The sequence below is a fragment of the Salmo salar genome, unplaced genomic scaffold (assembly GCF_905237065.1).
Source record: "Salmo salar unplaced genomic scaffold, Ssal_v3.1, whole genome shotgun sequence".
Taxonomy (NCBI): domain Eukaryota; kingdom Metazoa; phylum Chordata; class Actinopteri; order Salmoniformes; family Salmonidae; genus Salmo; species Salmo salar.
In genome coordinates, this window is record NW_025548932.1 from 93,821 (window position 1) to 106,284 (window position 12,464).

General features: G+C 47.0%; 1 protein-coding gene across 2 annotated transcripts; it reads right to left on the bottom strand.

Moving 5' to 3' along the window:
* Positions 1-599: 599 nt before the first annotated feature.
* LOC106591283 (transcription factor A, mitochondrial) lies at positions 600-12,359 on the bottom strand. 2 transcript variants are annotated; one of them, XM_045712887.1, is made up of 7 exons: positions 12,078-12,359; positions 7,183-7,310; positions 7,021-7,091; positions 5,703-5,852; positions 5,423-5,518; positions 4,886-4,942; positions 600-890 (listed from the first exon to the last, which is right to left on the bottom strand). In XM_045712887.1, the coding sequence occupies exons 1-7, from the start codon at positions 12,155-12,157 to the stop codon at positions 669-671; spliced, it is 804 nt and encodes a 267-aa protein (XP_045568843.1). In that variant the 5' UTR covers positions 12,158-12,359; the 3' UTR covers positions 600-668. The 2 variants fall into 2 exon arrangements, with proteins under 2 accessions (XP_045568843.1, XP_045568844.1); XM_045712888.1 differs by having other exon boundaries at positions 600-921.
* Positions 12,360-12,464: the final 105 nt, after the last annotated feature.

The following is a 12,464-nucleotide window of genomic DNA, read 5'->3' on the forward strand; positions in this document are numbered from 1 at the left end:
GGTCGGAAAATGGCTATGTTGCTGCTTTTACGATGGACTCCTCTAACATAATCTAATGATTTGCTTTTCCTGTAAAACCTTTTTGAAATCGGACGACGTGGGTCGATTCAGGAGAGGTGTATCTATAAAACGATATGAGACAGTCCTATATTTGAAAAAATATATATATTAAATTTCGTTATGCTAATGTCGCTAGGAGTTTTCCCTGGATTTTGATCCCGCATACGGGATGGGACGCTGGAGAGGTTAATAAAGATTAGATACAAAACATGAGGCAACTTTTTACGCAGGTAAAAACTAATAGTCGACAAACAAAGTAACTGGTATGTCAACACTCAGCCGGCAATTATCTTAACAAAGACTATATCTAGTATAGACTAGCCTGAGACAGTATATACAGAACGTGGCCCTGGTGACAGGAACTTAACTTCGACATAATTCATCTTTTCCTACTAGAAAGAGCACTGCTTTATGATAGTTCACAGTGAATTCTCATTCTGACGGTCAGTTGAGAATGTCTCAAGATCTTTCCCAGACGGATGAAGGTTCTTTCACAGTTTGAGGCGTTTAGGAGCATTGATGAGACTATGAACAACTGATAAACAAAATACATTTTATTTGGGACGGTAACTTTCCTTTATAACAGCACCCTTCTTCTCCAGAACAACTCAGGCCTTTTTCCCGCTCCTCGCTGTCGTAGCTCCTACAGATTTAGTCTTCACCACTTTCACTTTGGATTTCTGTTTGCCTCCTTTAGTAGCCGTTTTATCCTTGTGGGTCTCTTTCCGTCTGATCAGGTCCTCCCGTCCGATATCCATCATGTGTTCCTCCCAGGACTTCATCTCATTCTTATAGCGCACCTTATCATCCTCCGCCAGCTGCACGTAGACCTGCAGAGCACAGAGAGTCAGTCACGTAGACCTGCAGAGCACAGAGAGTCAGTTAGTCACGTAGACCTGCAGAGCACAGAGAGTCAGTTAGTCACGTAGACCTGATACATCAGTCAGTCAGTCATGTAGACCTGAAACAGAGTCAGTTAGTCACGTAGACCTGAAACATCAGAGTCAGTTAGTCACGTAGACCTGAAACAGAGTCAGTCACGTAGACCTGAAACATCAGAGTCAGTTAGTCACGTAGACCTGAAACAGAGTCAGTCACGTAGACCTAAAACAGAGTCAGTCACGTAGACCTGAAACAGAGTCAGTCACGTAGACCTGAAACATCAGAGTCAGTTAGTCACGTAGACCTGAAACAGAGTCAGTCACGTAGACCTGAAACATCAGAGTCAGTTAGTCACGTAGACCTGAAACATCAGAGTCAGTTAGTCACGTAGACCTGAAACATCAGAGTCAGTTAGTCACGTAGACCTGAAACATCAGTCAGTTAGTCACGTAGACCTGAAACATCAGAGTCAGTTAGTCACGTAGACCTGAAACATCAGAGTCAGTTAGTCACGTAGACCTGAAACATCAGAGTCAGTTAGTCACGTAGACCTGAAACATCAGAGTCAGTTAGTCACGTAGACCTGAAACATCAGAGTCAGTTAGTCACGTAGACCTGAAACATCAGAGTCAGTTAGTCACGTAGACCTGAAACATCAGAGTCAGTTAGTCACGTAGACCTGAAACATCAGAGTCAGTTAGTCACGTAGACCTGAAACATCAGAGTCAGTTAGTCACGTAGACCTGAAACATCAGAGTCAGTTAGTCACGAGACCTGAAACATCAGAGTCAGTTAGTCACGTAGACCTGAAACATCAGAGTCAGTTAGTCACGTAGACCTGAAACATCAGAGTCAGTTAGTCACGTAGACCTGAAACATCAGAGTCAGTTAGTCACGTAGACCTGAAACATCAGAGTCAGTTAGTCACGTAGACCTGAAACATCAGAGTCAGTTAGTCACGTAGACCTGAAACATCAGAGTCAGTTAGTCACGTAGACCTGAAACATCAGAGTCAGTTAGTCACGTAGACCTGAAACAGTGTCAGTTAGTCACGTAGACCTGAAACAGTGTCAGTCAGTCACGTAGACCTGAAACATCAAAGTCAGTTAGTCATGTAGACCTGAAACATCAAAGTCAGTTAGTCACGTAGACCTGCAGAGCACAGAGTCAGTTAGTCACGTAGACCTGAAACAGAGTCAGTTAGTCACGTAGACCTGAAACATCAGTCAGTTAGTCACGTAGACCTGAAACATCAGAGTCAGTTAGTCACGTAGACCTGAAACATCAGAGTCAGTTAGTCACGTAGACCTGAAACATCAGAGTCAGTTAGTCACGTAGACCTGAAACATCAGAGTCAGTTAGTCACGTAGACCTGAAACATCAGAGTCAGTTAGTCACGTAGACCTGAAACTTAGTCAGTCATGTAGACCTGAAACATCAGAGTCAGTCATGTAGACCTGAAACATCGGAGTCAGTTAGTCACGTAGACCTGAAACATCGGAGTCAGTTAGTCACGTAGACCTGAAACATCGGAGTCAGTTAGTCACGTAGACCTGAAACATCGAGTCAGTTAGTCACGTAGACCTGAAACTTAGTCAGTTAGTCACGTAGACCTGAAACTTAGTCAGTTAGTCACGTAGACCTGAAACTTAGTCAGTTAGTCACGTAGACCTGAAACTTAGTCAGTTAGTCACGTAGACCTGAAACTTAGTCAGTTAGTCACGTAGACCTGAAACTTAGTCAGTTAGTCACGTAGACCTGAAACTTAGTCAGTTAGTCACGTAGACCTGAAACTTAGTCAGTTAGTCACGTAGACCTGAAACTTAGTCAGTTAGTCATGTAGACCTGAAACATCAGAGTCAGTCACGTAGACCTGCAGAGCACACAGTCAGTTAGTCACGTAGACCTGAAACATCAGTCAGTTAGTCACGTAGACCTGAAACATCAGTCAGTCATGTAGACCTGAAACATCAGAGTCAGTCATGTAGACCTGAAACATCGGAGTCAGTCATGTAGACCTGAAACATCGGAGTCAGTCACGTAGACCTGAAACATCGGAGTAAGTTAGTCACGTAGACCTGAAACATCGGAGTCAGTTAGTCACGTAGACCTGAAACATCAGTCAGTTAGTCACCTAGACCTGTAACATCAGAGTCAGTTAGTCACGTAGACCTGAAACATCAAAGTCAGTTAGTCACGTAGACCTGCAGAGCACACAGTCAGTTAGTCACGTAGACCTGAAACATCAGAGTCAGTCATGTAGACCTGAAACATCAGTCAGTTAGTCACGTAGACCTGAGACATCAGAGTCAGTTAGTCATGTAGACCTGAAACATCAGTCAGTTAGTCATGTAGACCTGAAACATCAGTCAGTTAGTCATGTAGACCTGAAATAACATCTACCAAAAATAAACCAGGAATTACATTCCACTTAAGTCTTAAGGATCTTAATTGAGCCATTACATCACTTCCTGTTTCACGAGGGTATAAAAATGAGGTAACACGCATGCAATATCTCTTTGTCATCCAACACCATGAAGAAAACAAAAGAACTGGCAGTTCAAGAGACAGATGGTCATAGACCTTCATAAATCTGGTAATGGATACAAGAAGATCCACAAACGATTGAATATACCACTGAGCTCTGTCAGGGCAATTATAAAACATTCAAAAGATATGGAACAGTTGAAAACCTCACGGGTTGAGGACATCCCAAAGGACAGGGAGGAGGATGAGAGACACTCCATCATATGTATAACTACATCTATACCACCACCACCATATGTATATAACTACATCTATACCACCACCCCCACCATATGTATATAACTACATCTATACCACCACCACCATATGTATATAACTACATCTATACCACCACCACCATATGTATATAACTACATCTATACCACCACCACCACCATATGTATATAACTACATCTATACCACCACCATATGTATATAACTACATCTATACCACCACCACCACCATATGTATATATCTATACCACCACCACCACCACATGTATATAACTACATCTATACCACCACCACCACCACCATATGTATATAACTACATCTATACCACCACCACCACTATATGTATATAACTACATCTATACCACCACCATATGTATATAACTACATCTATACCACCACCATATGTATATAACTACATCTATACCACCACCATATGTATATAACTACATCTATACCACCACCACCACCATATGTATATAACTACATCTATACCACCACCACCACCACCATATGTATATAACTACATCTATACCACCACCATATGTATATAACTACATCTATACCACCACCATATGTATATAGCTACATCTATAACACCACCACCACCACCATATGTATATAACTACATCTATACCACCACCATATGTATATAACTACATCTATACCACCACCACCACCACCATATTTATATAACTACATCTATACCACCACCACCATATGTATATAACTACATCTAAACTGAGCAATCGGGGAGAATGGCCTTGGTCAGATGATGGTCTCTCTGACAGAGCTCTAGAGTTCCTCTCTGGAGATGAGAGAACCTTCCAGATGGACAACCATCTCTGCAGCACTCCACCAATCAGGCTTTTATGGTAGAGTGGCCAGACGGAAGCCACTCCTCAGTAAAAGGCACATGACAGCCCGCTTGGAGTTTGCCAAAAGGCACCTAAAGGACTCTCAGACCATGAGAAACAAGATTCTCCAGTCTGATGAAACCATGATTGAACTATTTGGCCTAAATGCCAAGCGTCACATCTGGAGGAAACCTGGCACCATCACTACGGTGAAGCATGGTGGTGGCAGCAGTCAGGATCGAGGCAAAGATGAACGGAGGAAACTACAGAGAGATCCTTGATGAAAACGTTACGAATGCACTATATATCAAACACTTCATTCCACCTACTTGTTGCTGTGAGGTTGACAGTTTGGTCCAGTCCTCCCGCAGCATCTTCATCTTGCCCTGAGGGGAAAAAAGGTGACAGTGTTATAGCAGCATTATAACAGGTAACAGTGTTATCCAGCGCCTTCGGAAAGTATTCCGGCCCTTTCACTTTTTAAACATATTGTCCTCAGCACTAACCCGCGTGGTCGTCCCCCTGGACTCCTCAGCACTAACCCGCGTGGTCGTCCCCCTGGACCCCTCAGCACTAACCCGCGTGGTCGTCCCCCTGGACCCCTCAGCACTAACCCGCGTGGTCGTCCCCCTGGACCCCTCAGCACTAACCCGCGTGGTCGTCCCCCTGGACCCCTCAGCACTAACCCGCGTGGTCGTCCCTCTGGACTCCTCAGTACTAACCAGCGTGGTCGTCCCTCTGGACTCCTCAGCACTAACCCGCGTGGTCGTCCCTCTGGACTCCTCAGTACTAACCTGCGTGGTCATCCCTCTGGACTCCTCAGTACTAACCAGCGTGGTCGTCCCTCTGGACTCCTCAGTACTAACCTGCGTGGTCGTCCCTTTGGACTCCTCAAAGTGTTCTGCCATGAAGATGTTAAAGGACGACCGGGGACGTTTGGGTTTGCCCAGACTGTTCAACTCCTAAAAGTGGAAGACGGTGGTCAAGTCAGATGAGTCACCAGGATCATTTCAGTGGCACAACATCAGAACACACCACTACTAACACAAGGCCTTAGTAGTATGCCATTACATTCACTAGGAGGGGCCTGTCATGCCAAATAGTGTCCACAGCACATCACTATGAAGATCAATGAGCTACGCTCACCCTCTTCCTCCTGATGGCTTTCCTCTTGGCCAGCCTCCGTCTCCTCTCCTGTTTCAGAGCAGCAGCCTGTGCAGGTGTAAGCTGTGACTGGTACCTCTGCATGTCCACCTTAAACTGCTCCCTGGCAACCACTGACAACTGTTGAAAAGGCTGTGGGGAAAAGTCAACGTGTATTTAGCTAATTAACCACACAAGTCTGTCCACATTACAACAACATTGATATGTCTTTTCAGGTGGGCTATAAGTCAAACAGCCTATTTTCAGTTATTTAACTACACCGCCAAGTAGATCCATGTTGGTAGGAAGTAGACGCATGACAGTCTGTGTAGTCTTCTCTGACGGAAGGTGCAAACATGGACTACAGAAGTGTCAAATGTATTCTCCGTCACCCAAGGAGACAGGGTCTGGGGGGGGGCCTTGCTGTCCAAGGTGTCAGGGTCTGGGGGCCTCGCTGTCCAAGGTGTCAGGGTCGGGGGGCCTCACTGTCCAAGGTGTCAGGGTCTGGGGGGGCCTCGCTGTCCAAGGGGTCGGGGGGCCTCGCTGTCCAAGGGGTCGGGGGGGCCTCGCTGTCCAAGGTGTCAGGGTCTGGGCCTTGCTGTCCAAGGTGTCAGGGTCTGGGCCTTGCTGTCCAAGGTGTCAGGGTCTGGGCCTTGCTGTCCAAGGTGTCAGGGTCTGGGCCTTGCTGTCCAAGGTGTCAGGGTCTGGGGGGGGGCCTTGCTGTCCAAGGTGTCAGGGTCTGGGGGCGGGGCCTTGCTGTCCAAGGTGTCAGGGTCTGGGGGCTTGCTGTCCAAGGTGTCAGGGTCTGGGGGGCGGGGCCTTGCTGTCCAAGGTGTCAGGGTCTGGGGGGGCCTCACTGTCCAAGGTGTCATGGTCTGGGGGGGGGCCTCACTGTCCAAGGTGTCAGGGTCTGGGGGGGGCCTTGCAGTCCAAGGTGTCAGGGTCTGGGGGGGGCCTTGCTGTCCAAGGTGTCAGGGTCTGGGGGGCCTTGCTGTCCAAGGTGTCAGGGTCTGGGGGGCCTTGCTGTCCAAGGTGTCAGGGTCTGGGGGGCCTGGCTGTCCAAGGTGTCAGGGTCTGGGGGGGCCTGGCTGTCCAAGGTGTCAGGGTCTGGGGGGCCTGGCTGTCCAAGGTGTCAGGGTCTGGGGGGGCTCGCTGTCCAAGATGTCAGGGTCTGGGGGGCCTCGCTGTCCAAGGTGTCAGGGTCTGGGGGGCCTCGCTGTCCAAGGTGTCAGGGTCTGGGGGGGGCCTTGCTGTCCAAGGTGTCAGGGTCTGGGGGGGGCCTTGCTGTCCAAGGTGTCACTACTGAATCAAGACAACCTACCTGTTTCTGGTCTGCTGTCAGAGTTCTCCACTGGTGTGCAATCTTCCTTATCACATCGACAGCTTTGACATCTGAAACTCACATCAACATGAACTCAGTGATGTGTGAAGATAAAGGAATGAGTGAAATTGTAGAGATACAATACATTCTAACACCAGTCACCTGGATACTCCCTGACAACGAGAGGTTGTTGCTGTTTCACAAATCTCATGTATCCGTTCAGGGGCCTCTTAGGGGGAGCGCCGGCACTGGTGGTGAAACTCTTTACAGCTGGGATTACATTGACGACCCTACAACACACCACAATACATTATCCCTACAACACACCACAATACATTATCTCTACAACACACCACAATACATTATCTCTACATCAAACCACAATACATTAGCCGTACAACACACCACAATACATTACTCCTACAACACACCACAATACATTACTCCTACAACACACCACAATACATTACTCCTACAACACACCACAATACATTACTCCTACAACACACCACAATACATTACTCCTACAACACACCACAATACATTATCCCTACTACACACCACAATACATTAGCCCTACAACACACCACAATACATGATCCCCACAACACAATACATTATCCCCGCTGCACGCCACAATACATTATCCCCGCTGCACGCCACAATACATTATCCCCGCTGCACGCCACAATACATTATCCCTACAACACATCAATACATTATCCCTACAACACGCCACAATGCATTATCCCTACAGCACGCCACAATGCATTATCCCTACAGCGCGCCACAATACATTATCCCTACAACCCGCCACAATACATTATCCCTACAACACGCCACAATACATTAGCCCTGCTACACGCCACAATACATGATCCCTAAAACACACCACAATACATTATTCCTACAACACACCACAATACATTACTCCTACTACACACCACAATACATTATCCCTACTACACACCACAATACATTAGCCCTACAACACACCACAATACATGATCCCCACAACACAATACATTATCCCCGCTGCACGCCACAATACATTATCCCTACAACACGCCACAATACATTATCCCTGCTGCACGCCACAATACATTATCCCCGCTGCACGCCACAATACATTATCCCTACAACACATCAATACATTATCCCTACAACACACCACAATACATTATCCCTACTACACACCACAATACATTATCCCTACTACACACCACAATACATTATCCCTACTACACACCACAATACATTATCCCTACAACACACCACAATACATTAGCCCTACTACACACCACAATACATTAGCCCTACTACACACCACAATACATTAGCCCTACTACACACCGCAATACATTATCCCTACTACACACCACAATACATTAGCCCTTCAACACACCACTATGAATGAGGTAGCCCTAACCTTCCAACACACCACTATGAACGGGGTAGCCCTGACCCTCCAACACACCACTATGAATAGGGTAGCCCTAACTTACCCTTCAACACACCACTATGAATGGGGTAGCCCTAACTTACCCTTCAACACACCACTATGAATGGGGTAGTCCTTACCCTTCAACACACCACTATGAATGAGGTAGACCTAACCCTTCAACACACCACTATGAACGGGGTAGCCCTAACCCTTCAACACACCACTATGAACGAGGTAGCCCTGACCCTCCAACACACCACTATGAATGGGGTAGCCCTAACCCTTCAACACACCACTATGAATAGGGTAGCCCTAACTTACCCTTCAACACACCACTATGAATGAGGTAGCCCTAACCCTCCAACACACCACTATGAACGAGGTAGCCCTAACCCTCCAACACACCACTATGAACGAGGTAGCCCTAACTTACCCTTCAACACACCACTATGAACGAGGTAGCCCTAACTTACCCTTCAACACACCACTATGAACGAGGTAGCCCTAACTTACCCTTCAACACACCACTATTAACAGGGTAGCCCTAACCCTTCAACACACCACTATGAATGGGGTATCCCTAACCCTTCAACACACCAGTATGAATGGGGTAGCTCTAACCCTCCAACACACCACTATGAATGGGGTAGCTCTAACCTTTCAACACACCACTATGAACAGGGTAGCCCTAACCCTTCAACACACCACTATGAATGGGGTATCCCTAACCCTTCAACACACCACTATGAATGGGGTAGCTCTAACCGTACACACACCATCATTCATCCACCTCATATCACCATAAAGCTTGTCCTATGCAATTTGAATATGTTAATATGACCAATGTAGGCTATATCTAGATAGATAATCAACCACATCAATACATAGTTAGATTTGAGAGTTTAATAGTCACATGTTCAGAGTTGTAGACATAATTACAGGTTAGAGTGAAATTCTTGAGCACCGAAATCCAACGACACAGGACAAAGCAAAACAACACAAAATGATACTTATAAAACTGAATAATACTATATAGATACTAACAATGACGAGTGGTGGCTATTCAACAGCCTGATGGTCTGGGGTAGAAGCTATTGACCAACTGGTAGTTCTTTTATATGACTAATCTCTACAATAATCCAACACTACATTCAGAAGATCCATCAGATCCTCCTCTCCACCCTCTCCGAGTTGGGCATCTCCGGCGCGGCCCACGCTTGGATTGCGTCCTACCTGACAGGTCGCTCCTACCAGGTGGCGTGGCGAGAATCTGTCTCCGCACCATGCGCTCTCACCACTGGTGTCCCCCAGGGCTCTGTTCTAGGCCCTCTCCTATTCTCGCTATACACCAAGTCACTTGGCTCTGTCATATCCTCACATGGTCTCTCCTATCATTGCTATGCAGACGACACACAATTAATCTTCTCCTTTCCCCCTTCTGATAACCAGGCGGCGAATCGCATCTCTGCATGTCTGTCAGACATATCAGTGTGGATGACGGATCACCAGCTCAAGCTGAACCTCGGCAAGACGGAGCTGCTCTTCCTCCCGGGAAGGACTGCCCCTTCCATGATCTCGCCATCACGGTTGACAACTCCCTTGTGTCCTCCTCCCAGAGTGCTAAGAACCTTGGCGTGATCCTGGACAACACCCTGTCGTTCTCCACTAACATCAAGGCGGTGACCCGATCCTGTAGGTTCATGCTCTACAACATTCGCAGAGTACGACCCTGCCTCACACAGGAAGCGGCGCAGGTCCTAATCCAGGCACTTGTCATCTCCCGTCTGGATTACTGCAACTCGCTGTTGGCTGGGCTCCCTGCCTGTGCCATTAAACCCCTACAACTCATCCAGAACGCCGCAGCCCGTCTGGTGTTCAACCTTCCCAAGTTCTCTCACGTCACCCCGCTCCTCCGCTCTCTCCACTGGCTTCCAGTTGAAGCTCGCATCCGCTACAAGACCATGGTGATTGCCTACGGAGCTGTGAAGGGAACGGCACCTCCATACCTTCAGGCTCTGATCAGGCCCTACACCCAAACAAGGGCACTGCGTTCATCCACCACTGGCCTGCTGGCCCCCCTACCTCTGAGGAAGCACAGTTCCCGCTCAGCCCAGTCAAAACTGTTCGCTGCTCTGGCACCCCAATGGTGGAACAAGCTCCCTCACGACGCCAGGACAGCGGAGTCAATCACCACCTTCCGGAGACACCTGAAACCCCACCTCTTTAAGGAATACCTAGGATAGGATAAAGTAATCCTTCTAACCCCCCCCTTAAAAGATTTAGATGCACTATTGTAAAGTGGTTGTTCCACTGGATATCATAAGGTGAATGCACCATTTTGTAAGTCGCTCTGGATAAGAGCGTCTGCTAAATGACTTAAATGTAAATGTAAATGTAGAAGGTCAACATGTTTTATCGTTCCTAGATGGCTAGTTTACCCAAATCTAAGCAATGTGGTCAGTCACACACAGACACCTACTGCAGCCCTCATCCTCCCCATACAACACCCGTTCACTCCCTCCTATCTGAGATATCTACTGCAGCCCTCATCCTCCACATACAGCACCCGTTCACTCCCCCCTATCTGAGATATCTACTGCAGCCCTCGTCCTCCACATACAGCACCTGTTCACTCCCCCATTTCTGAGACACCTACTGCAGCTCTTATCCTCCACATACAGCACCCGTTCACTCCCCCTTATCTGAGACACCTACTGCAGCCCTCATCCTCCACATACAACACCCGTTCACTCCCCCCTATCTGAGATATCTACTGCAGCCCTCATCCTCCCCATACAACACCCGTTCACTCCCCCCTATCTGAGATACCTACTGCAGCCCTCATCCTCCACATACAACACCCGTTCTGCCAGTCACATTCTGTTAAAGGTCCCCAAAGCACACACATCCCTGGGTCGCTCCGCTTTTCAGTTCGCTGCAACTAGTGACTGGAACGAGCTGCAACAAACACTCAAACTGGACGGTTTTATCTCCATCTCTTCATTCAAACACTCAAACTGGACAGTTTTATCTCCATCTCTTCATTCAAAGACTCAATCATGGACACGTACTGACAGTTATGGCTGCTTTGTGTGGTGTATTGTTGTTACTACCTTCTTGCCCTTTGTGCTGTTGTCTGAGCCCAGTAATGTTTTACCATGTTTTGTGCTGCTGCCATGTTGTCTTAGGTCTCTCTTTATGTAGTGTTGTGGTATCTCTTGTTATGTTGTGTTTTGTCCTAGATTTTTTTATTTCAAATCCCAGCCCCCGTCCGAACAAGATGCCTTTTGCCGTCATTGTAAATAATAATAATAAGTTCTTAACTGACTTACCTATTTTTAATAAAGGTTAACATTTTACTAAATAAAACATGTCCTTGGCCACCAGTCAGTGCCAGTCAAGCTAACGTTAGCTAACCCTAGCTAGCTAACTAACTCGGCTCTAATTAAACTAATACTGCCGTGATAGATGGAAATACAGCAATTCCTTTGCAGAATTGGCTTTATGGATGTCCAAACAGCTAAAATACCAATGAGAAATTGTACAGGGTGGTTCACTAACTACCTACCTATCTATCTATCTAGACAACGGGACGTTTTGCTCCTTATGTTACCTTATCAGACTGGAAGCGTCGGAGAAAAGACTCAATGACTTTTTCAAAAGGCCAGAAAACAACAGACCGAAAGGCGCCATGTCTGGTTGAAAACACTAGACGGTCAGAGCTGACAGAGACAACAACGGGACTGACTGACTGACTGGCTCACAACCTCCTCGGTGTTTATTAGCTACCGAATTCAGTCCTGTCCGTTTGCCCCCCGCCATGCACCGATAACGCGCCTTCACCATCCCGCTGCATTGTGGGATAAGGTCATGGCGGTGTTGACGTAGTTTAACATTCACCGCAGCACATTCACGACAAATGGGAGCGTCAACCAATTGAATAAAAAAATGTGACCAATAAATAATCAAGTGACTTTAGAATTACTCCAATAAATTACCG

What these genes read in the sequence shown, in the direction of transcription:
- LOC106591283 (XM_045712887.1), bottom strand. Translation starts at nt 12,157, where the DNA reads ATGGCGCCTTTCGGTCTGTTGTTTTCTGGCCTTTTGAAAAAGTCATTG. An exon ending in CGTTGTCAGGGAGTATCCAG is followed by an intron (nt 7,092 to 7,182) that starts GTGACTGGTGTT and finishes TGTGAGTTTCAG; the next exon opens with ATGTCAAAGCTGTCGATGTG. An exon ending in AAGCCATCAGGAGGAAGAGG is followed by an intron (nt 5,519 to 5,702) that starts GTGAGCGTAGCT and finishes TTCCACTTTTAG; the next exon opens with GAGTTGAACAGTCTGGGCAA.